A 26409-nucleotide genomic window follows, 5' to 3' on the forward strand; every position below is an offset into this window, starting at 1 on the left:
GCAGCGTTGAGCCCTAGCGCCAAAACGGGTGTGGTAGTAGCAGTGACCCGGAGTGGTAGGGCGGTCGGGCCTAACGGGCCGGGAAGACCGCGTGGTCGTTGCCGTGAGGTCGGGCGCGACGTCGCGAGCGGCCTGTGCAGAGAGCAGCCGGTCGGCCTTTTCGGCTATATCATTCAGGTCCGTGGAGCCAGACTCCACAATGAGCGGGCGGATGCTGGCGGGGAGCTGCCGAATGAAAAGCGTGCGAAAAAGGGCGCCGGGAGTTTTGTCGTCTGAGAGGGACAGCATGTGGGAGAGCAGGTCTGATGGTGAAGCGTCACCAAGACCGGGGAGGTCCAGGAGTTGGCAGTGGCGCTGGTAAGAGGACGTTTGAAATTTTTTAAGTAGCGCAGCCTTCAGATGTTCATACTTGCCATCCGTTGGTGGATCCAGCAGCGCTGCCCAAACCTTGGGGACTGTAGCGTAGGTGAGCGAGGCGACGAGGTAGTCGTACTTCGTGGCGTCGACTGTAATGCCTTTCAGCCGGAATCTGGACTCAGCTTGAACGAACCAGGCTTCGGCGAGGTTCTCCCAAAAGTCTGGTAATTTAACCGTGACTGCGTTTGTATCCGCCATGCTAGCTTAGGATTCGTCCTGAGCGTCGGGGTCACCAGTGTTGAGATACCGCGGCAAACGTGGGAGTCGAGACCAGAGCTATTGAAAACACAACTGCTTTATTCTAACCACATGGCAAACAGGAACTAGAAAAGCCCGCGCATCCACTTAAATACTTCCCAGACAGGAAGTGCTCCCGGCAGCCTGTCCCTGCGGGAAACAAGTTGCTGGAGGAAAGGGCCCCCGGCTGGGGGCTTCTGTTTAGACTGTCCGTGCCGCCGTGAGCGGATTATGTCCAGTGGTGGCGTGTCGCCACAATATGCTTTATTGCCACAATGGGGCCGAAATCTGTAGGTGGGCGCATCCTGGTATACGTGCCAGGGGAGGCCTGCCCTGGACCTCCGCCGCCAACCCTGCCATAATTTGCTGGTTCAGGGAGGTCTTGTAATTACACCAAGTCGGCCCCACACCCACCGTTTTGAGGCCTAGTATGGCTGGTTTTATCAGATGTACTAGAGCTAATGATGCTCCTAACTCATGTAAAGCTAGGGACACTGGAACTCCCAGGATTCAAAGTCCCTGCCATCGGCCCAATCCCTCCTCCACTGCTGGCCTTGTAAGCGATGAGCAGAAGCTCCCCCCCTTACAAGGCCCTGCAGAAATTCCGACGGAAGGCCAGGGTCATAGCCTAATTTAAGGCATTTCCGGCGCTCTCCAGTGGGAGTCGGGTTCGCAGCACGTACAGAGAAGACGCATGTTTTCCATTTTGAATAGGTGGCATTTTTGAAAGAATTGCTGGTGGCCGGACTCCCGCTGGTCACCAGGACCCAAAGCCCTAACCTGCTCATCTTTTGACATGAAGCTAAATATCAAGAGCTACAATGATAGTTAATTCTACCACGTGCAGAACATTTAAATAGTAACTACCTACCCTGCAGAATATAGAACCCAGTGTTTGAAAACATCATTATTAAAAAAAGTACCTCACCAATTTCTAGGTAAGTCCCGACTCCCACAAACATTCTTTAGGCTAGTCGGATTGTTGGATCGTCAATGAAAACATTTCTTGGCAGGTCTAACGGGACATCCCCCCTCCCTCCCATCTACCAGTCTTCCTATGACTGGTGTGTGCTTACAGTCACAGGAACTGCTAACTGGTGCTCATTGAATACCGGGAACATGTTTTTAGAGGAAGACTTCCATGAAAAGGTTTGTAATGTGTAACAAGGCAGTGTTTAAATGTAACCATGTGTTATTTTGTACCACATTGAAGGGACCAAATAAAGCTGGTCACCCAGACTAGTGCAATTGTCAGCCTGTATTGAGCAGCGTGTCAACACACCATTGATGATAATCCATTGTCTTGTTCTGTCTGCAAACTAATTAATCTTTGAAATAAAAATGACATTTTATTCTATTTGTAGACCAATTGTATAAGCCAGCCAACTGGAAGAGAAAGTGCAGGAATATTAGTACATCCTCTTTGTTGCATTTAAGAAAGAAATAAAGAATTTGCATTTGTATTGTGCCTTTCACAACCTCAGAAGGTCCCAAAGCACTTTACAGCCAATGAAATACTTCTGAAGTGTAGTCACTGTTGCAATGTAGTAAACGCGGCAGCCAATTTGCACACAGCAAGGTCCCACAAACAGCAATGATATATATGACCAGATAATCTGTTTTATTAATGTTGGTTGAGGGATAAATATTGGCCAGGGCACCAGGGAGAACTTCCCTGCTCTTCTTTGAAATAGTGGGATATTTTACAGTTTAACGTCGCATCTGAAAGACGGCACCTCCGACACCTCAGTACTACACTGGAGTGTCAGCCTAGATTATGTGCTCAAGTCTCTGGAGTGGGACTTGAACCCACAACCTTCTACTCAGAAGCAAGAATGCTATCAACTGAGGCACGGCTGACACCTGAGCCATTTAACCAAAGCCATTTTCAAAGGCCGACAGGAAAAAGAGTGTAGCTATTTGTCTGGCAGAGGGTTTAATTGTAAAAGGCAGAAAATAATGAAACCAAACACTTGTTCTTTCCAGTGTCTGGCACATTTAGATCTACAGTCATTTTTAGGTCCGGTGCATCAAACTGATGCTGTACAGAAGAGACAGCTGAAGCATTGTGTTCCATTCCCAAGCCAGAGTGATTAAACAGTTATAATGGAAAATCAGGCTAAAGATAAGAAGCTGTCTTTTAATGCTAATTTTTCCTTAGAAGCTGTTATTCCTCACAGTGTACAACATGGCTTTTGCAGGAAAGATACTACACTATATTGTACACCCTAGACATGAATGCTTGTGAAAATTCAGACCTTAGGCTGGATTTTAACCCAGAGTGGGAATCAGGCGGGTGGGAGAGGCAGAGTAAGGACCATGAGATTTTAAATCCCAGGCCTCATCTGCATGCCCCCCTGGTCAGTTACCTACCCCGAAATGGGGAGGAAGTGACAGCTGGCTGCTGGGTGAGAGTCGAATGGCAGCAGGGTCAACCACTGGCTGGGACTGAAGGGGTTTCAGGAGGGTCTTCCATCCTGTGTCAGGGGGCAACAAGGGAAGCCTGAAGGTTTCCTGCTCCTCCTGGCCCCACAAGGTGAGTTAAATTAAAGCGGACCTGTTTGGTCCTCTTCTGACCCCACCTCCACTTTCCTCTGTCTGCCCCTGGTGGGAAAGCCAAACGACTTCCCCACATAGCCCACCTGTTACCATTGCAGTTGGGGCCCGATAATGTCATTGGACCCCGATCTGCATATTTAAAGAGGTGTCCTCGCCGCCTGCTCAGAAGAGCAGGCTAAAATAGAAGACAGTGGGAATGCAAGCAAGCGTTGACGGGAAAGTCTCCCACCTGTTTCCGCCAGGTGGGCAGGGTTAACATTGTCCCATTTGGGTCTGAGCTTGATTTTGTCCCCGAGACAAAAAAGATGTATGGGCTTCCCCAGTGATCCAATAGGTAAATGTATCGCGTCGTGCGATATTTAAGCCCTACAGATCAGGAAGCTCCCAGGTTTGTTCCCTAGCTGAAGTTCAGGTGACAGTGTAGGAATGCTACAGTTGGCCTCAGTGCCCTTGGCCATCTATCTGGTGTAAAAATCTGAATTATGCTTTATGAACACTATTATGAACACTAGTGTGTGCTGCTGCAACCTAATAAAATAAAAGGGTTAACACCACCGTTAAAATAACAAACGGATTTCATTTATTGTGTAAAGTGTCATATGCTAACATAGAAACATAGAAACATAGAAGATAGGAGCAGGAGTAGGCCATTCAGCCCCTCGAGCCTGTCCCGCCATTCAATGAGATCTTGGCTGATCATCCAAATTCAGTACCCTGTCCCTGCCTTCTCCCCATATCCCTTGATCCCTTTAGCTTTAAGAAATATATCTAACTCCTTCTTGAATATATTTAATGAATTGGCCTCAACAGCCTTCTGTGGTAGAGAATTCCACAGGTTCACCACTCTCTGGGTGAAGAAATTCCTCCTCATCTCAGTCCTAAATGGCTTACCCCTTATCCTTAGACTGTGACCCCTGGTTCTGGACTCCCCAGCCATTGGTAACATCCTTCCTGCATCTAGTCTGTCTAGTCCTGTTAGAATTTTATAAGTTTCAATGAGATCCCCTCTCATTCTTCTAAACTCTAGTGAATACAAGCCCAATCGACCCAATCTCTCTTCATACATCATTCCTGCCATCCCAGGTATCAGTCTGGTGAATCTTCGCTGCACTCCCTCCATGGTAAGAACATCCTTCCTCAGATAAGACAACCAAAACTGCACACAATACTCAAGGTGTGGTCTCAACGAGGCCCTGTACAACTGCAGCAAGACATCCTTGCTCCTGTACTCGAATCCTCTCGCTATGAAGGCCAACATACCATTTGCCTTCTTAACCGCCTGCTGCACCTGCATACTTACCTTCAGCGACTGGTGCACAAGGATACCCAGGTCTCGTTGCACTTCCCCTTTTCCCAATCTAATCATACAACATGATTTCAAAGCCACTGGATTTTCTCTGTATAACCCAAATATGTGTTTAATACAGTACTTAGTTCTCTGATTGTCAGCTAGGTTCGGCAAGATTACTGCATATGGTGTTGTAGCGAAATTCCCATTGTGCTGACTAAAATAGCCTCTGGACAGTGTGACACCTTTCTGTTCACATTGCTGACTGTATTTATTGGAGAAAATGTTATACTCTTTGGGAGTCTGTGATTGAAGTACACATATGACAGATGCAATGGCAATTTTAGTAAAATGATGATTCAGTGACAGATGTTCAAAGACACCTTTGCAACAGCTGGAGCTTTGGGACTGCACTCAGGGCTTCAGGAGAATCAAAGCTGGCTGGTGGCAGGATGAAAGGCTCAAAAGACAAAGTTCTGATGACATTTTAAAAGTATTATAAATTGTTTTTTCTTTCTGTTTTTGTCTCCCTTTCCTTCCTGAAGGTAGTGACTCTTCCACAGGTACTGACAACATTCCAGTACCTCACCAAGTGGTTGTTCTTCATATGTGACCCTGGATAGTGAGGCTCAGCAGGCTATCCAACAGGGGAGGCCACCACTGGCCTTGCCCTACATCCACATAGCTACACTTTGCAGAAGGGGGTCACTGGTTGACGATCAGAATCTGTTGTTCTTTAATCAAAGGAAGCTGAGGCCAATTATTAGCACTTGAACTGTCTTCCTAGCTGAGTGCAGCTCAATAGAGTCAGTGGATCAAACCTGGAATCTTCCTGGTCTACTTGACTCAGTTCCACACTATCAAGGAAGCATGCTTACATCTTCATGCCTGCATGGGGTTTTGTTCAAACGGTATACCTGTGAGGTCGACTTGCTTGTGTCACATGTGATTTCCTGCTGATTTAACATGATACCTCTGTGATATGTCCATCAGGTGATGAAGAGGATGAGGACACAGGAGAGGAACGGCTGCCCTCGTGTTTTGACTATGTGATGCATTTTCTGACCGTCTTCTGGAAGGTTCTGTTTGCTTGTGTGCCTCCCACTGAATACTGGAACGGATGGGCTTGCTTCGTTACGTCCATTCTCATCATTGGCATCCTGACAGCCATTATTGGTGACCTGGCCTCTCACTTTGGCTGCACAATTGGCCTGAAGGATTCAGTCACAGCTGTGGTATTTGTAGCTATTGGCACCTCAGTACCAGGTAAACAAACATGAGGACAAAAAAAATCCAAATTCTACGCACTTCCTGTTTATATGATGTTTTTAAAAATTGCTCAAGAATCTTCATTTTAACTTAAAGATCTTCAGCTCGGGTGAAAGAAAAGCATATATATGTTGTTGTATAACATATCTCAGCAATGTCTCAAAACGCTTCAGATGCAATGAACTATTTTTGAAGTGCAGTGATTGTTGTTATATAGGCAAAAGCGGCAGCCATTTTGTACTCAACAAGATCCCTTGAACAGCATCAGGTGAATGGCCAGTTAATGGGGCTGATTTTCCTCTGCTTTCCATTTGGGTTATGCCTATTTCCCAGGCTCAAAGCAGAGGAAAGAGCAACAGAGTGTGGTTGCCTGAAGAGCAGACAACATTGGCCCAGATTTTACTGTGGTAATGACGGCAAAACTGTCAGCGTTCACCATCATTACCCCTCTGAAACTGACCGCAACTTCTGGAGTCAGCGCATGCGCAGATAAATGCAAAAATCCAGAAGTTGCGGTCAGTCATTCCCTGCTTCGACACAGGTTGCGCTGTGAAACTCCCCAAAGCTGGCAATCAATTCAAATCACACTGAAGGATGAAAACTTCCCCTATTACGCTGGAATATTGTTGTTAAACCCCCTGAAAAAGTTAAGCCTTGTTGAAGGATCTGTAACTGGGTTTTTAACAGCGTATTGACTGCTGAACAACTGTTCTGGCCCTGGAAAACTAATTTTATGTTCGTGGAATGTCAAATTTTTCCATTAATATGATTAAGAATTATTCATTTTTTAAATTTGCTTTTAAAAGTTTATTTAAATATTTCAACTTCTACCTTAATCCTTTGTGTAAGTGCCAATCTTTATTTCGCTCTCTGTAAAATTTATAAAAAGTAAATTAGAATCTGTGCATTTTACTTCCTGGTTTGCTGTCTGTGAAAATTCTTCAATGTGATTGGCTGCTTAGCCTACTTGATGACATCACTGTTGCTGGACACTGGGGATTTGTTTGATTTGGCGCCAGATTCAAACAAAGGTCGAGAGAGCTGAAATTCACGCCACAGAGATCTTTGTGGGCAGTCGATGGCGCTCGTGGGCAGCTTTCTTCAAGGTCAGTGGCGAGCGCCATCACTTCGCCGCTGACCGCAAATTCCAGGCCCATATGTATAGCAAATACAGATGACACGGGAGTAATGTCAGAACACCTCCCTTGTCATTTCCTAGGGTCTCCTCCTGAATCCCCTCCTTTGTGTCTACTTCGCTCTCCTCCTTGACAGAACTCCACAAAACCCATCTCTTCAACCAAGGTTTTGGTCACTCCTACTAATCTCTCCTTTTCCATATGCTTATCCATGGAGTGCCTTGGTATATTCTTTATCTGAAAGGCACTATATAAGGGTGTTATGCCACATAACACACAACAGTGTAACTGTGACTGAATAAATCCAATTCTGTTCTGTCAAATCAACAAAGTGTGTCAGGGAAAGTGTGACACTTACCAGAAGTTGTACTATACTATAAAGATGGAATCGTCCCGACTTTCACCTTCTGAAATTTATAATGCAGTAGGTGCAAGCCAGTCAGAGACATACACGTGAGGCAGGTAGGTGGTTCCCAGTCTCCTGCCTCATTACCAGGATCGCTCGTTTGCTGGGCACCCCAGGGCAAGGTCGCCCAGAAAATGCGGCACTCTGGCTGGACCCCAGATCCCTGCTGACCAGAGGGTCCAGGGAGATCCCAGGGATGGACGTAAAGCTTCACGTAGGGACATTTATACAAGGTTCTGATATCCGGAGTCCAACACGCACTTTGGCTGCACTGTTCCTGTCTAGTACCGGGGTAACGGGAGGCAGGAAACTCCACCCTTTAATATATTATCATTATATATAGGTGTAGCTTGGAGAATTCTTCTGTAGTTCACTCGCAGAGAGTACCACAATAATTCTGTGTGTTCCATGTCACAAATTACTACCTTAGTAATCTTTCAATTCATCCAGGAGGATCCCAGTTTGGTTGTGTCACCTTCTGACTCATGGTGTTGCATCCCTTCTGTGGCGTTCTGTTGTCCTACCTGAAAGTATGCTGTCAGAAGGCTTGCCTGCAGCTTTGGGCGTGAGGAACCAGCACAAAGAGTGATCCTGGACTGCCTTGGATGACTTGATGTTTTGTTTGATCCCATATTAGACGGCCAATATTTCATTACATCCAACGTTACAGATCCGATATTCCATCCATCCATCACAAGAAAGAAAAGATTTGTATTTATATATTCTCTCATCATGCCCCTCAAAAACTTCTCCAAGTGTCCCACCCAATAAATTAGTTTAAACTGCAGTGACTGTTCTTATAAAAGTAAATGCAGCAACCACTGTGTACACAGCAAGATCCCGCAGTCAGCAATGAGATAAATGATCAGATGATTTACTTTGATGTTGTTGACTAAGGAAGTAATGTTGGTCATAACATCGAGAGGATTCCTGGCTTTTATTTGAATATTGTCATGGAACCACCAAAAATGGGGCCTTGGTTTAACTACTCATTAAAAGACAAATTCTGTCACATCCCATTTTGATACCCTGATATCCCTCAGATCCTATGTCACCAATTCTGATATTCCTTCAGGTACTAACTCATCTTGAAATGGAAATGGAACACTGTAATGCTAAGGGGAAAAAAATCTAAAAAGCAAATTCACTGCCCTTGTGCACAAGTTCCAGATACTTTTGAGTCAATTTAAGGCAAAAAACCAACCAAGCTTCACTCCAGCAGTGGAAAATGGCCATCAGGACAAGACCTCTATGCTTAAACAAAAAGCCCTTGTGATAAAGCACTGTGTCACAATCCTGGAACTCCCTGCCTAACAGCACTGTGGGAGCACCTTCACCACACGGACTGCAGCGGTTCAAAAATAGGGTCACCACCACCTTTTCAGGAGCAACTAGGGATGGGCAGCAAAAGCTGGCCTTGCCAGTGATGTCAATATCCTAAGGATTTTTTTAAAAAAGGGTGAGGTCCCTCCAGTTACCAGTTTATTCACTTCCACCTATCACATGAAGCCAGAGAAATGCTGGAGGATCTGGCACTGGTCTGGATTTGTATCTCTTAGAAATGCTGGATTACCTGAAGCTCTGTGCGTGGTGATAAAATAATACTTTAGTGCGAGAGTGCCAATCAGAAATGATGGTGCCAGGCCTGTGCTGTTGCCCAATAGAGCACGCAAAAAAATGAGAGATTCTCAGACTTCAGAATTGCTGAACTGTAGCTTTAGTACGCCAGCCACCAGGCAAAAGTTCAGGACTATCTCCTTAACCAAACAATGGCTGGGTGCTCTTCCAGCGGCTCAGTTGATAAATGTAGTACATCCCCAGCATGGAAGCTCTGACCACGCTCGATCAGCTCCGATGGACGGGTCACATCGTCCGCATGCCCGATACGAAATTCCCAAAATAAGCGCTGTACTCGGATCTCCGACACGGCAAGAGATCCCCAGGTGGGCAGAGGAAACGCTTCAAGGACACCCTCAAAGCCTCCTGGAAAAAATGCAACATCCTCACCAACGCCTGGGAATCCCTGGCCCAAGACCACACAAAGTGGAGGAGAAGCATCCGGGAAGGCGCCGAACGCCTCGGGCTGGATTTTAATTCAGGGGCGGGCTGGGGTCGTGTAATCCGCATTTCGTGTTATCCACCCGAATCTAAATCGATGTGGGAGATTGATGCGATTTTAACTTAATTGGCCAATTGAGTTCCAGCGTGTGGGAACCCATGGCAAATGAGTTTTTCCTGTCCGAAAGTCGCCTCCGATGATGTCATCATTGCTGCTGCATTTAAGGTCTGCAACAAGCCTTGCTTCATATTCAGACTGCCGACCTTTTGGCCTTTCATGCTACAGGGACCTGGAGGCAGAATGGCCAGCCAGAGAGCTAGGGATTCTCCAAGGTTTGATGACGTTGCCCTGCAGGCTTTAGTTGAGGGAGCAAGAGCTCATAAAGAGGTGCTCTTCCCATCTTCAGGGAGAAAGAAGCCTCCCCAGCAGACCAAGGCTGTGTGGACCCAGGTGGCAGAGGAGGTCAACTGATTATCAGTAACCCGCAGAACCTGGATTCAATGCAGGAAGAGATTTCATGACCTTCTGCGCACTGGAAAAGTGAGTATGAATTTCCCATCACCCTCAAGCTGATCCCCATTGCCTTTCCTCACCAGTACTCAGCTTTAGCAATCTCTTCCTCCACATCCCACTTGACACTGACATCCATGCACCCTTACCCATTCCCTCTCTCTCTATGGTCACATTCACCTAACTATTCGACTATGCAGCCCTCACCCTCCCTATCACTGTGATGCTATGAAAACAACTGACAACACACAGGGAGGGCCCTTGGTCTTGCAACCTCACTCCATCTTTGTCTCCGTCTAAGTATCTATGCTGTGGAATCTTTACACTCACTCCTTCATTCTCACTCAACCTCCACTTGTCTCCCTCATTGCAGGAAAAGAGAACTCACAATAAGTGAGAAAGAGCGAGGAAAGGAGGAGGGCCACCCTCAGTAGCCCACCTCACCCCCTGGGATGATCGTAGGAGTGGAGGAAGATGTGCAAGTGGGGGACGGACAGAGGGGTGCATCACAGCAAACCGGTGACAGAATAGTTTTCCATCTCCCTCATTGACATTGCATGAGTCGCTGATAATGATTCTGAAGCTCTAACAGATGGACTTATGATCACCTGCAATATGCAATGTGCATGTAGCCTTGGCATCACAACTCTGACTCTTTCCTTTACTCCCCCACAGGAACATCGCAAGCACCCGTTCCCACTAGCCAGGAGGAACAGCATGAGCCTCAAGTCTCCTCAGAGGAAGCTGCAACCTCTGCGGGTGAAGCGTCAGCAGAATTCAGCGCACCCAGCACCAGCGCAGACACTCACACCTCGGTGGGACCTTCGGGACATAGAGTAGTGTTGTCACCTGGTGTATCACAGCTCACAAGTGAGCATCAGCAGATTATGGAGACAGGGACAGCAGTGGAGAGTCCTAGTCGGAGGGCACAGGACTCTGCCAGCTCGGCTCAGCTGCATGTCGACCCTTTGCCTCTGGGTCCATCCATAAGATCAGCGGTGCTGGAACTCCAGGAACAGATGCAGGAGTCTCTGGCAGGTTTTGTCTCCAGGGTCGCTGCGAGTGTGGAGCGAATGGAGGAGTCCATAGCGAACATGAGCAGAGCCTTTGTGGAGTCATTGGTGCATGAACGCATCACCATGGAAAGGATGGCAACCTTCATGGAGGTGATAAGTCGCCAGAGTGCAGAAAACATGGTGAGTGTTCAGAATAGAATGACATCTCTGGAGGAGCGATGGTCATCTATTGAACAGAGAAACCAGACCTTTATGGAAGTCCTTCTGAGTAGGACTGCCAGTGCAGATAGGGGTCCCCATGGCCCCCCCTGATGTGCAGCAAGGTGCTCTCAAGCCACTTGCAAGCGCTGAGGGGGACCTGACCCATGAGAGGGAAGTTGGTGGCAGACATCAAGGAAGTGGGGGCTCCTCTCCAAGCACTCACACTTCCATGCCACTGCAGAGCCCTCGGACAGAGCCCCACCAGAGTCCACACCCATCTGAGATCAGCATCTCAACCCCTGCACAGCCGCAGGAGCAGCAGACTGTTGCCAAGCCCTCACAGGTTCGCAACCCCAGAGGACGCCCGCCAAAGGTGTCGAGACAGGAGCAGTAGAAAAGTGAGCAAGGGGTCTCCACATCTGCTGAAGCACCACGTAGGAGCACGCATAAGAGAAAGATACTGCACAAATAGTCACAAGGGTAGTCACTTGGGTGAAATTTGATGTTTTCTGTGAAAAAGCCATCAGATGAATAATGTAAATAAAAAAATCTGATGGCTACTGCTGTAGTTGTGGCATGTGTCACATTGAGGGCTTAGGATTACTTGCAATTGTCAGTATGGTGGTCAAATTGCTAGGAATCCGCTGGTCCTTGGCCATTGTCGATGCTCAGGTAAGAAGCTGCAAGGCAAAAGTGCTTGATTGGCTAGGCTAAGCAAATCTGGCCAAGATGAGTGTGTTCCTTGCATCCCGGGCAGCAATGTTCTCCCATACTGCTGCCGCTGGTTGATGGGCCTCTGCAAGATGTTCGTTTTCGCTCTCCTCCTCCTCCTCATCTGAGGAGGATATGTGACGAGCCACTTGGTCCTCAGGAATCTGCAAGCCACAACGCTGTGCCATGTTGTGAAGTGCACAGCAAACCACGACGACTCTGGAGACCCTGGCTGCTGAGTACTGCAGGGCTCCACCTGATCTATCCAGGCATCTGAAGCGCATCTTCAGCAAACCGATGGTTTGCTCCATTATGGCTCTGGTGGACATGTGGCTGGAGTTGTAGCTCTCCTCAGCTTCATTAGATGGGCTCCTCAACGGCGTCATTAGCCACGTCTTCAGGGGAGAGCCCTTGTCTCCAAGTAGCCATCCGTTAAGTTGGTCTGGCGGACTGAATAGTGGAGGCACACTAGACTGGCACCGTATGAAGGAGTCATGGCAACTGCCAGGGTACTTGGCACAAACATGCAAAATTTCCTTCTTGTGGTCACACACCAGCTGAACGTTAAGGGAGTGGAAGCCCTTGCGGTTGACAAAAATACCTGGATTGCGATGGGGTGCCTTAAGGGCCACATGTGTGCAGTCAACGATGTCCTGCACCCTTGGAAAGCCTGCCAGATTAGCTAATCCAACCGCACGCGCCGTGACACTTGCTTGATCCTTGGTGAAATGGATGTGATTGTGCGCAATGGCAAAGAGGGCATCGGTTACCTGCGTGATGCAAGTGTGTGCGGCCGCCTGGGAGATGCTGCTGATGTCTGCTGCTGATCCCTGGAATGAGCCTGTGGCAAAAAAGTTGAGTGCGGTGGTGACTTTGACAGCCGCTGGTAAGGGTTGTCCACCTGGTCCTCTGGCCTGCAGGTCTTGTTGCAGCATTGCGTAGTTGTCACCCACTACCTCTCGCGAAAGTCGGAGCCGCCTTTGGCACTGCTGCTCAGACATGTTGAGGTAGCTGACCCTGTGTCTGTGGACCCTGTTTGGGGGGTATCTCCTGCGCTGATGGGCCACCATGCGCTGGCCCCTTCTGGCCTGTGCAGCTTCAGGTGGGTGAGCAGCAGCTTGGCGCTCCTGTTGGTGCTGCTGCTGTTGGTGCTGCTGTTGTTGGTGCTGCTGTTGTTCCTGCTTCTGCTGGTGCCACGGCTGGTCTTCGTCCTCATCTAATGTCCAGAAGGGAAGGAAATAAATGGCTCCCATGCTTCTGGTAGATGCCTCAGTTGAGGAAGCGCTCAGTGAAGGTGGCGAGAGGAGTTTCCCAGGAGGTCACACTGGAGATGGGTATCAGGCTCCAAACTTCCACAGCTGTGGTTATGCCTTCGAAAAGTTCCCCCAGACCTGAGACTACAAAGTCCTGCCACCTGCAAATGATGGCTGATCAAATCTCCTCTTTAATGGTTGAGCTGCAGCTGATAGTCAGCAATGCAATTATGCTCCCGCCAGGTTTCACCGTCGTGTTACAGAACAGGCGTGTTTCATGTGGGAAAAGGGTTAAAATCGCAAAGGCCTTTCAAAATGGCATTATAGAGGCTTGTTAAGGGCCTTAATGGCCTATCCTGCCTCTTGGAGGCGGGACGGAGACGGGACCATTAGACACGAATTAATGAAAATTGCTTGGAGGCGGGATGGAGGCGGGGTGGGGCCCGCATGCCAGTTTTTGCAATTTTAACCCCCCACACGCCTCCAATCCCGCCTCCACGGCCCAATGAAAATCTTGCCCCTCGAGTCTCTTCGCTGGGAGCAAGCAGAAGCCAAGCGCAAACAGCAGAAGGAGCGCATGTCAACCCAAGCACCCAACCCACCCTCTACCCCACCTGTGATAGAGACTGTAGGTCCCGCATTGGACTCATCAGTCACCTGAGAACTCATTTTTAGTGTGGAAGCAAGTCATCCTCGATTCCGAGGGACTGCCTAAGAAGAAGACTGAGTGCTGAGCAGGAAGGCCCCGAGTTCAGTCTCCACTGCAGCAGCGATTGGCGCCCTACCCTTAATCTCTGCAAACCCTTGCTCAGATGGGGAAAAGTCAGCCTGTTCTGATGGTTCAGGTGGATGCGCGGTCAGAGATATGTCAGCCAGGGTACCCTCTCCTGATTGTTCTCCCGTGACTCCCACTGGAAATTGTGAATGTCGGGTGATGTCACGGTTGCACTGCATGGTTCAATAAGTTGCTGACACTCTTAGGCTAATGCCTGAGGAATAGGCATTTGGGCATGGCATCGGCGGATGCCTGGCACCCATAAAATTATATAATAGCATAACATAATGCATTCAGATGAGGGGAGGGGGGCATGGGGAACAATGAAGTAACTCCTTTCCAATCGCTTTTTTGGGGGCATTTCTGGTACTGCAGAGAATGATGTGCAAGATTTTGCCTATTCATGTTCTGATCTGTTGCGTCTCTTGTTATTTTACAGACACCTTTGCCAGCAAAGTAGCGGCCACCCAGGATTACTACGCCGACGCCTCCATTGGAAATGTCACCGGAAGCAATGCAGTCAACGTTTTCCTGGGCATAGGATTGGCGTGGTCCATTGCTGCCATCTACTGGGCAGCCCAGGGCAAGGAATTCCACGTCGACGCAGGCACCTTGGCCTTTTCTGTCACGCTCTTCACCATCTTTGCTTTCATTAGCATCAGCATCCTGCTGTACAGGAGGCGGCCGCACATCGGGGGAGAGCTCGGGGGTCCGCGGGGCCCCCGCATCGTCACCACCATGTTATTTGGGGGTTTGTGGTTACTGTACATTCTGTTTTCTTGTTTGGAAGCCTACTGCTACATAAAGGGGTTCTAAAGCAAAGTAGGCCTGTGCTGACCCCAAAGAGACATGTCACTTGAATCTCTTCGAACACAATGCAATACTTGCCAACAATATTCCACTCTTAAAAAAAAAACACTGGAGATGGTCCCATTGAAGAGGGCAGCACACGTCCTGCAAATAAAAAACACAAGATATTTTGTAGAGGACTGTCCTGTGTCTTCATCACTTGCTCCTGAGCTTTCTTGCCTTACAGAAGGGTTTTTAATCAAACTACAGTGGTGGGGGAGGGGGGTGGATTATTTGGATCCTGTTGGGTTATTTGAATTGAATTGGATGAAGGTTTGTCTAATTGAAGAGTCAATTATGAAGAAAAACAACAGCAATGAGAACTGCCCTTCTTGAGTGGAAAGGCCTGCTGCGCGTCCAAGCAATTATTATATTCAGTTCTTACTGTTGAGAGGTAATCCATCCAAAAAAAAACAATGTTTCGTAGAAAGAACTGGACAACAATGTTTAGATACACCACGGCTGGCAGTAGAATTCACTTGAAAACTTGCTTGTGCAAAGACTCCCTTCAATTTGATTACATATCCTGTATATTTTGAAAACTGGTTTTTATGTGCCAATTGGGAATCTTGCTCGTGTTGTCACAAATGGAAAGAGTCGAAGCATTTGTGGGGTGTGCCGGCTAAAGGTCAACTCATCTCTCTTCAGAATACTTGTTCAGTTCTTTTTGAACAAAACCAATGCAAAGGGTTTTAATGTAAATACTGTCACGCCATTTTAAATCATCCTCACATGAACCTAAAGCAAGCCCCATTCAGAGTCTTATAATATTGCTTCCAGTTAATGCATAAATGATGGGTCTTGACCATAGGAACAGGAGTAGGCCATTCAGCCTCTCCAGCCTGTTCTGCCATTCAGTGAGATCATCGTTGATTTGTATCCTAACTCCATTTACCTGCGATGATAGCAAGATTGCAGGGTGGTGTGGGGGGGTGGCGGTGCAATGTGGCATATCTCATTTCACACATCACAACAGATTTTACAGTGACACATGGCCCATAGAGCCAGACTACGAATAGACAGTCCTACAAGGTGCTGGGAGTAACATTGCAAAGGTGTATGGTAACATATCTATTCTAATTTATACACATCATGTAGGCAGACCTTTCCATACAACAGAACATTAAGCTGCCTGGTTGACCGGGCTGCATTCTCCACAATTTAAACAAGACAAAAGATTGTTGAATGCATTATACACTGAACTCCCTCCCTAACAGCACTGTGGGATACCTTCACCACACGGACTGCAGCGGTTCAAGAAGGCGGCTCACCGCGACCTTCTCAAGGGCAATCAGGGATGGGCAATAAATGCTGGCCTTGCCAGCGACGCCCACATCCCAGGAATGAATAAATATTTGAGCAGGTACACAAAATACCTTGTACGCTTACCAAATACAAGACAGCAAGGAGCAAGCGCCGCAATTCTGAAAAGCAAGTCCTTGATTTTAGCAACAACAAAGTATCTTGAGAAGAATATTTTTAACCCACACACAACTTACTGTGAAAATGAGATCTATAGGACCTGAGGCATTAGTAGTTCTAGGAGACAGCTGGAGGGAATAGCTTGAATGCAGAATTTCTGAGATAATCAAATGGACTGCAATCAAAAAAGTAGCTAGATACTCAAAAGTGCTCTTATATTTCCTGCTGCTAGTGGCTTGTATACCTATCTGCTTCCTAATCCTTTTCTTTTCGATGAGAAAATCAAAGCCAATCCTGTACAAGTAGTTTTTTTTTGACAGGGCAACATGTTCGCCAGTCTGTGTAGCCAAGTGCTGTTCCTGCTGATAAGTTCATTGGATTGTTGGTTTTGTCCAAAGTATTATACCTTTTTATCAGAGGAAGTATGCATGGATAACTTCAACATATTTGTGTGCATTTCTTTCTTTCTGGCTATGAAAGGTTTGTGTAAAATCACCAAAAAAAATGTAATCGCAAAAAAAAATGAGTAATTTTGAAAAACTTTTTTTCTTCTTAGTTAAATTTGCTCTGGATTTTGACGTGATAATTTGTGACTGCGTTGACGCTGGACAGTTGCTTTTGATTTAGTCGCACTCTCATTCTTGTAATAGTGATAAAGCTAATGTTTTTGTCCGCTTTGCTCAGGGTAAGTTTCTAATGAAAAAGGGTCTGACGTAAGCAAGAAGAGTGTGTGAGATCCATTTAAAAAAAAACCCACAATGGCAGCCCACCCCTACTGACCGATAAATTGAGAATATTCTGCCCACGGTTGATGTTGGTATTACAGAATAGGTGCAAGTCAAGATCAGGTTCAATGGGACAACACCCCAGTAGTGCATGTACAGTCTGAGCCCACTTGACAATACAAAAGTAACAACACTATCCATCAGATAAAGTGGCTGCTGTCTCTTTGGCCTAAGAAAAGGCGGTTCAAATATTCTGAAGAAGTCTAAAATGGGTTTAAAATATGTATTTGCAAACAAGAGCCTTGAGGTAAACCTTTACTTTGATTCTTCTTTTTCTATCCTGCACCACCCCACCCCACCCCCAACACCGTAATGGTACGAATGAAACTATTAATAATTATGAGACTTTCATCTGGATTGGTCTTGTAGTGGGTATTTGCCCAGGAGGATTACAGCACCAAAGAAATGTTGATGACTGTGCAGGCATGACCTGGCTGGTGTCAAGTGTTTTCCTTGAGTATATTATACAGTTCGCTGTAGGAGGCCCTAATTCATCATACACAGTCATGTTCCACCATGTCATTTAATATACAAAACAATTTTATGCAGTGATTCCTATTTAAAGCCTCTTTCTACACACAATAGATGCCCGCTTTATATCACATGAATGAATGATCAAACACAGATGGTTTACGCGCACATGTCATTAAGGGCATTAAGATTAATGCCTTTAAACAAGAGTGATTCCCTGTCAGACAACCCTTTGTACAGACTATATCACTGTCAGGTGACTCTTTATGCAGAGTGATTCACTCTAGCCAGAATCTTTATACAAAGTGATTCACTACAGATACTACCTTTTAGACATTCATTATAACTGGCCCCTTTTAGAGAGATTTACTGATCCTTTATATAGAGTAACTCAATGAAGAAGGGACCTTTATACATACTGCAGTTACACCCTATAGATAATTCTTTATCCTGAAGGAATCATTGTATATCGTATCACAGTGATAATGGAGTATTCTTTACAGAGTCTCAGTCTCATTTCAAAAGCAAATGTAAGATAATCCCCACAATTTGTCAAAAAGAATCTGCAACAATGCTAATTAATTCATCTCTGAAATGCCCACTCAATTCTCTGATGCACAGGGTGTAGCTTCTATACCAGTTTCTGACACTGGGGGGCGGGGGTATCTTGACTTTGTGCGCTAGTGTAAAATGGGTGATGGGGAGCCAGCAGTCTGTTTTACATCTCCCAATTTTTATTTCCATTGACTTCAATGGAGAGAGGCAAAACGGGCTTCCAACTCACAATCACCTCTTTTACACTATCGCACAAAGTCAAGATCTACCCCAACACGTGCTTATTTATTTTGTAATGAATCACTGTGTATATGAATCGTTGTTTCTGCTCTTGTGATACTAGGGCATGTGGAAGCTTCTCTTGTTTAAAAGACTTGGGAACTTGCTGGACTTGGTTGTAACAGATTCAGCTTTGGAGGCCAATGATGAACGGAAGCAGAGTTCAAAAAACCAGGCAGTAAAACAAAGCATCTGTACCATAAAAAGACTCCCTAGCCTCGCCCACTGCCACGTTTAGTGTACACAAAAAACACAATTGTTTTGTTGCATAAACAGACCACGTTCAACTTAGAGACCATTGGTGGGTATTGGTGTTTGTAACCTTCAACCTTCCATCAGTAATCTGCATGCCTTGCATGTTACATTGACTAGAATTGTTTATTTATTTATTTTCTTTCCACTGTTGTCTTTTTGTGTTTTTTTCTTTCCTAATTTATTTTCATTCTTTTACTGCATCAGAGATTCTGTACACGATACCATGTGACTGTAGTCATAGCTACTGGAAATAGTTCCATTTGCTGTATGTAGTGTACTTGATGATCACAGCTAGATTTGTTAAAAGGCAGGATTGCTCACCGTGAAGTACTTCATTGGGAAACCGACTTCAGGATACCTCCAGGGAGACGGGTAATCACACTGCCTGTTCACCTAGGCCCATTGGTGTAAACACCCCAGACTTGCATACAAAATTGCTTTGTACAGTAACCTGAAGGGAAAATGTGTGAACATTTACAATAAAAGACTAAAAACTATTGAAGAATTTGGAGTGCTCACTTTTGTCCTGAACAGCTAGAAGTTTCTTAACCACCTCTCAGGTGGACGTACAAGCTCCCATGGCACTACTTCGAGGAAGAGCAGGGGAGTTCTCCGCAGTGTCCTGGCTAATATTTATCCCTCAAACAACACCCAATAACAGATTATCTGGTCATTATCACATTGCTGTTTGCGGGAGCTTGCTGTGCACAAATTAGCTGCTGCGTTGGAACATAAGAAATAGGAGCAGGAATAGGCCACTTGGCCCCTCGAGCCTGCCCCGCCATTCAATAAGATCATGGCTGATCTTGGGCTCAAAGCCACTTCCCTGCCTGCTCCCCATAACGCTTCACTCCCTTATCTTGCAAAAATCTGTCTATCTTCATCTTAAATGTATTTAATGACCCAGCCTCCACGGCTCTCTGGGGCAGAGAATTCCACAGATTTATGACCCTCTGAGAGAAGAAATTCCTCCTCATCTCGGTTCTAAAAGGGCGACCCTTTATTCTGAAACTATGCCCCTGAGCTCTAGATTTCCCCATGAGGGGAAACATCCTCTCGGCATCTACCTTGTCGAGCCCCCTCAGTATCTCATGTTTCAATAAGATCACCTCTCAGTCTTCTAAATTCCAATGAGTATAGGCCCAACCTGCTCAACCTTTCTTCATAAGTTAACCCCCTCATCTCTGAATTAACCATGTGAATCATCTCTGAACTGCCTCCAATGCAAGGTCCTTCCTTAAATAAGGAGACCAAAACTGTACACAGTACTCAAGGTGTGGTCTCACCAATACCCTGGACAGTTGTAGCAGGACTTCCCTGCTTTTATACCCTAACCCCCTTGCAATAAAGGCCAACATTCCATTTGCCTTTTTGATTACTTGCTGTACCTGCATGCTAACTTTTTGTGTTTCATGCACAAGGACCCCCAGGTCCCTCTGAACTGTAGCATTTTGTAATCTCTCCCCATTTAAATAATAATTTGCTTCTTTATTTTTCCTGCCAAAGTGGATAACCTTGCACTTTCCCACATTATACTCCATCTGCCAAATGTTTGCCCACTCACTTAGCCTGTCTATATCCCTTTGCAGATTCTTTGAGTCCTATGCACAACTTGCTTTCCCACCCATCTTTGTATCATCCGCAAACATGGCTACATTACACTCGGTCCCTTCATCCAAGTCATTAATGTAGATTGTAAATAGTTGAGGCCCCAGCACTGATCCCTGTGGCACCCCACTAGTTAACTGTTTGCCAACCAGAAAAGGACCCATTTATCCCGACTCTCTGCTTTCTGTTAGTTAGCCAATCCTCTATCCATGCTAACATATTACCCCCAACTCCATGAGCTCTTATCTTATGCAGTTGCCTGCATTACAACAGTGATTACACTTCAAAAGTACTTCCTTGCTTGTAAAGTGCATTGGGACATCCTGAGGTCATGAAAGGCGCTAAATAAATGCAAGCCTGTCTTTCTTTCATTAAGTTTACCATCCTATTAAACGTTCTGAAGTGTTCAGTATCTGAGGTTAGAATTACTTTGGGAGCAGAATCATAAGTGTTCACGCTCACTGGCAGTTGGACCAGGCTCACAAGCCATGGTTATGCAGAACTTTTGGGTGCCAGGAGATGCACCCTGATGCCATGAGATATTGTCATCATCAGCCTTTGAAAAATGTTCTCCCCATCTAGGTTGGACTGTGATAAATAGGAACCATTGATGTGAGGTGGTGTTAACAGTGACCCACCTCATAGCATTGTTTCTTTACACTGCCTGGTGAAACTGTAATCTGCCTCCTGATGTTAACAGCTTGATATTTGTATGGGACATATTTTATGTCATGAACATCAGCTAAGTGCTGAATCAGGCACGACTGTGATGCCTCTATGAATGAACACTGTTGGATTTCAAACAACACCCAAGTCAGTGCCTGTAGAAACACAGCATATCTGAGTCAGTGCCTGTTGGCCCACACCATAACCCAGTCAGTGCATGTAGAACTACAGCATACCGAGTCAGTGCCTGTAGAACCACAGCAGACCTGAGTCAGTGCCTGTAGAACCACAGCATACCCGAGTCAGTGCCTGTAGACACACATCATTCCCGAGTCAGAGCCTGTAGAACCACAGCATACCCAAGTCAGTACCTGTAGAACTACAGCATACAGCATACCTGAGTCATTGCCTGTAGAAACACAGCATACCCGAGTCAGTGCCTGTAGAAACATACCATACCCGAGTCAGTGCCTGTAGAAACATAGAAACATAGAAGATAGGAGCAGGAGTAAGCCATTCGGCCCCTCGAGCCTGTTCCGCCATTTAATGAGATCATGGCTGATCATCCAAATTCAGTACCCTGTCTCTGTTTTCTCCTCATATCCCTTGATCCCTTTAGCCTTAAGAATATCTCTAACTCCTTCTTGAATATATTTAATGAATTGGCCTCAACTGCCTTGTGTGGCAGAGAATTCCACAGGTTCACCACTCCCTGGGTGAAGAAATTCCTCCTCATCTCTGTCCTAAATGGCTTACCCCTTATCCTTAGACTGTGACCCCTGGTTCTGGACTCCCCCGCCATCGGGAACATCCTTCCTGCATCTAGTCTGTCTAGTCCTGTTAGAATTTTCCAAGTTTCAATGAGATCCCCTCTCATTCTTCTAAACTCTAGCGAATATAAGCCTAATCGACAGAATATCTCCTCATACGTTATTCCTGCCATCCCAGGTATCACTCTGGTGAATCTTTGTTGCACTCTCTCCATGGCAAGAACATCCTTCCTCAGACAAGGTGCCCAAAACGGCACACAATACTCAAGGTGCGGTCTCACCAAGGCCCTGTACAACTGCAGCAAGACATCCTTGCTCCTGTACTCGAATCCTCTCGCTATGAAGGCCAACATACCATTTGCGTTCTTAACCGCCTGCTGCACCTGCATGCTTACCTTCAGCTACTGGTGCACAAGGATACCCAGGTCTTGTTGCACTTCCCCTTTTCTCAATCTATTGCCGTTCAGATAATAATCTGCCTTCCTGTTTTTGCCACCAAAGTGGATAACCTCGCATTTATCCACATTATGCTGCATTTCCAGTGCATCTGCCCAATCACCCAACATGTCCAAATCATACTAGAGTTTCTCTGCATCCTCCTCACAGCACACACACACACCCAGTTTTGTGTCATCTGCAAACGTGGAGCTATTACAATAGCAAAATACTGCAGGTGTTGGAAATCCAAAATAACAACAGAAAATGCTGGAAAAACTCAGCAGGCCAGGCAACATCCGTGGAGAGAAAATAGAGTCCACGTTTTGGGTCAAACCCTTTGTCAAGACTGGAAAAGCGCAGGAAATGAAATTGATTAAAAGGCCAGGCTGGGAGAGAACAAAAGAAAAGTGAAGAGACATTAAGAGGTTGTTGAGATACCGTGGCAAACGTGGGAGTCGAGACCAGAGTTGATGGAACACAACTGCTTTAATTTACATCATGGCAAAACAAGTGAAGTTAAAAAGCCCGCGCAACCACTTAAATACTCGCCAGACAGGAAGTGCTCCTGGCAGCCTGTCCCTGCGGGAAACAAGTTGCCGGAGGAAAGGGCCCATGGCTGGGGGCGGCTGCTACCGGCAGTGCGCTGCGTAAACTGTCCGTGCCGCCGTGAGCGGATTATGTCCAATGGTGGCGTGTCGCCACAGAGCTCCCCCCAGAATCCGCTTAGGAGGAGTGGACAAGTCGTGACGGTGGTCTAATGGTTCTGCCGGAGCGGCTCTGAGTGGCCGCCAGTCTAGTTGGTGGGGCCGGGCGGTTCACCGCCGGCTGTGCTGGCTTGCTGGCGGGACAGCCTCTAGTTGGAGGTCGGGCCATGGGGACCTGTTCCCCTGGTTCTGTGTGTGCTGGTTTGAGTTGGTCGATGGAGACCGTTTCGACCCTGTCGCCGAGTCGCAGCTTGAAGACCTTGTCCCCGGTTTGTAGTACCTCGTACCGTCCGTCGTACGGGGGTCGCAGGGGTCCGCGGTGTGCGTCGTGTCGCACAAAGATGAAGCATGCCTGCTGTAAGTTTGGCGGGACATGAGGTACGTGTTCGCCGTGTCGGTTAACCGGAAGTGGGGCGAACTGTTGAGTGGAAGAGAAAGAGTTGAGCTGCTGCTGTTCGGCCGACCAAGGCGTGGTAGCCTCCGGGAGGAATTTGCCTGGTACGTGCAGCGGTTGTCCGTAGAATAACTCCGCTGCTGAGGACTGGAGGTCTTCCTTGACCGCGATGCATAGGCCTAGTAGCACCCACGGTAGGCGGTCAGTCCAGGTACTGTCCTGCAGGCTGGCGCGGAGTGAGGCCTTGAGTGACCTGTGGAAGCATTCACACAGCCCGTTGGCCTGCAGGTGGTACGCCGTGTTCGGTGGAGCGTCACCCCGAGGTTGCGTGCTGTGGCCGTCCAGAGTTCGGAGGTGAACTGGGCGCCTCTGTCGGAGGTTATGTCGGCCGGTACGCCGAACCTCGCGATCCAGGTGTTAACGAACGCCCTGGCGATGTCGGCTGTGGTGGTGGAGGTCAGCGGCACTGCCTCAGGCCAGCGTGTGTAGCAGTCGACCATCGTGAGGAGATAAGTTTGGCCTTGCAATGGCGGCAGAGGACCGACGATGTCGACGTGTACGTGGTCGAAGCGGCGGCTGGGTACCTCGAAGTCTCCCAGGGGTGCTTTTGTGTGCCGCTGCACCTTAGCCCGTTGGCAGGTGAGGCAGGAGTTGGCCCAAGTCCGAACATCTTTGCTGAGGCCGCGCCAGACGAAGCGCTGGGAGAGGAGTTTGACGGATGCGCGGGAACCCGGATGGAAGAACCTGTGGAGCGCGTCGAAGATGCGGCGGCGTCAGGTTGCAGGGACAACCGGCCTGGGTTGGCCGAGTGAGACGTCGCACGTGACTGCCGTGGCTTCGGGCCCGTGCGCGACCTTGGCTAGGCGTAGCCCTGGCAGGCTGGTAGCCGCCGAGAGGAGGTCTGGGTCCGTGAGCTGGGCCGCTGCTAGTTGCGCGTAGTCGACCGCTAGGTGATTCGCGCAGATGGCAGGACGGGAAAGGCAGTCGGCGACAACATTGTCTCTACCAGAGACGTGCTGAATGTCCGTAGTAAACTTGGACATGGCCACGAGCTGGCGTTGCTGCCTAGCGGACCAGGGGTTGGTGTTCTTGGCCATCGCGTATGTGAGCGGCTTGTGGTCCACGTACGCGGTAAAGGGGCTGCCCTCCAGGAGGAACCTGAAATGGCGGACCGACAGGTGGAGCGCGAGGAGCTCGCGGTCGAAAGTAGAGTATTTGACCTCCGGGGGGCGCAGTTGGCGGCTGTAGAAGGCAAGTGGCTGCCACGCGCCATTGACCCACTGCTCGAACACGGCTCTGACCGCGTGGTCGGAGGCGTCGGTGGTGAGCGCAACCCGGGCATCGGCCCTCGGATGCGCGAGCAGGGTGGCGTCAGCGAGCGCGTTTTTGGTGGCGTCGAAGGCGGCTGACATGTCAGCGGTCCAGGCTACGGCCATCTTGCCGGATTTACCTTGGAGGGAGTCGTGTAGGGGCTTCATGAGAGCTGCAGCTCTGGGGATGAACCTGTTGTAGAAGTTTACCATCCCGAGGAACTCCTGGAGGCCCTTGATGGTTTTGGGGCGGGGGAATTGCTGGACGGCCTGCACCTTGTTGGGCAGGGGGACGGCCCCAGCAGGGGTGATGTGGTGGCCGAGAAAGTCGATCTCGGCTAGGCCGAATTGGCACTTCGCTGGGCTGAGGATGAGCCCGTGTTGGGCTAGGCACCTGAACAGGATGCGAAGGTGTTCGAGGTGTTCCTGTTTGGAGGAGCTGGCCATGAGAATGTCGTCTAAATAGACGAATAGGAAGTTCAGGTCCCGGAGGACTGAGTCCATAAGGCGCTGGAAAGCCTGGGCTGCATTCTTGAGGCCGAAAGGCATCCTCAGGAAGTCGAACAGGCCAAATGGGGTGATGACGGCCGTTTTGGGGATGTCCGCGAGGTGTACGGGGACTTGGTGGTAACCGCGCACCAGGTCGACCTTGGAGAAGACGGTTCGTCCGGCCAGTCGGGCCGAGAAATCCTGGATGTGTGGCACCGGGTATCGGTCGGGGGTGGTGGCGTCGTTGAGGCAGCGGTAGTCCCCGCAGGGGCGCCAGCCTCCGCCGGGCTTGGGGGCGATGTGGAGGGGCGAGGCCCAAGGGCTGCTGGAGCGGCGGATGATGTCGAGTTGCTCCATGGTGGTGAACTCGGCCCGCACGATTTCCAGCTTGGCCGGGTCGAGTCTGCGGGCGTGGGCAGAGACTGGGGGGCCGGTGGTGGGGATATAATGCTCCACACCGTGTTTGGCGGTTTTGGCCGAAAAGGTCGGGTTAGTGAGGGCGGGAAACTCGGCTAATACTGCCGAGTAGTCGTCCGTGGCTCTGGCGAGGCAGTAGGTCATCAGACCTGCCGAACGGGCCGGGGTGAATGCGCCAGGGATGGGGGCCATAGTGTTGATGTCGACGAGGCGGTGCCTCAGAATGTCGACAAGGAGGCCGTGGGCGCGTAGGAAGTCGGCGCCGATGAGTGGGCAGAGGACCTTGGCTGTGAGGAACTCCCAGCGGTAGCGGCGGCCTGCGAGGTCGAGCGTGACCATGCGGGTGCCGTATGTGCGGATGTCAGAGCCATTGGCTGCGGCCAGCGTGATGCCCCGTGCGCCGCGTTGGATTTCGAGGGCGGAGGCGGGGGTGATGCTGTGCTAGGCTCCTGTGTCGCACAGAAATCAGCGGTTGGTGCTGTCGTCGGTGACGTACAGTAGGGGCCCCTTTTGCCCCGCGGCCATCGTGGGGGCCGGTGCAGGGGGGGGGTTGAAAGTGCACGGCAGCGTGCAGCGTTGGGCCCTAGTGCCAAAATGGCTGTGGTAGTAGCAGTGACCCGGAATGGAAGGGCGGTCGGGCCTAGTGGGCTGGGGGGACCGCGTGGTCGTTGCCGTGAGGTCAGGTGCGACGTCGCGGGCGGTCTGCACGGAGAGCAGCCGGTCGGCCTTTTCGGCTATCTCATTCAGGTCCATGGAGCCAGACTCCACAATGAGCGGGCGGATGCTGGCGGGGAGCTGCCGAATAAAAAGCGTGCGAAAGAGGGCGCCGGGTTTTTTGCCGTCCAAGAGGGACAGCATGTGTGAAAGCAGGTCTGATGGTGAAGCGTCACCAAGGCCTGGGAGTTCGAGGAGTTGGCAGTTGCGCTGGTAGGAGGACGCCTGAAATTTTTTAAGGAGCGTGGCCTTCAGATGTTCGTACTTGCCTTCCTCTGGTGGATCCTGCAGCGCTGCCCAAACCTTGGGGACTGTGGCGCAGGTGAGAGAGGCGACGAGGTAGTCGTACTTCGTGGCGTCGACTGTAATGCTTCTCAGCCGGAATCTGGACTCGGCTTGAACAAACCAGGCCTCGGCCAGGTTCTCCCAAAAGTCCGGAGTTTAAC

General features: G+C 48.7%; 1 protein-coding gene across 3 annotated transcripts in view; it reads left to right on the forward strand.

The window, feature by feature from the left end:
* The window catches only part of slc8a3 (solute carrier family 8 member 3), a 922684-nt gene extending 903734 nt beyond the window's left edge, over nt 1-18950 (forward strand). For 2 of the 3 annotated variants that reach the window (XM_086003608.1, XM_086003607.1), the window contains exons 7-8: nt 5495-5767; nt 14277-18950. In XM_086003608.1, the coding sequence (XP_085859734.1) occupies nt 5495-5767; nt 14277-14653 (650 nt within the window). In that variant the 3' untranslated portion in view covers nt 14654-18950. Of the gene's footprint in view, nt 1-5494; nt 5768-14276 lie in introns of those variants that run through there. The other variant, XM_086003609.1, reaches the window with a different exon arrangement.
* Nucleotides 18951-26409: the final 7459 nt, after the last annotated feature.

This window comes from Somniosus microcephalus, chromosome 12, assembly GCF_052327205.1.
Source record: "Somniosus microcephalus isolate GS21.2 chromosome 12, FLI_Smic_1.0, whole genome shotgun sequence".
Lineage (NCBI taxonomy): Eukaryota > Metazoa > Chordata > Chondrichthyes > Squaliformes > Somniosidae > Somniosus > Somniosus microcephalus.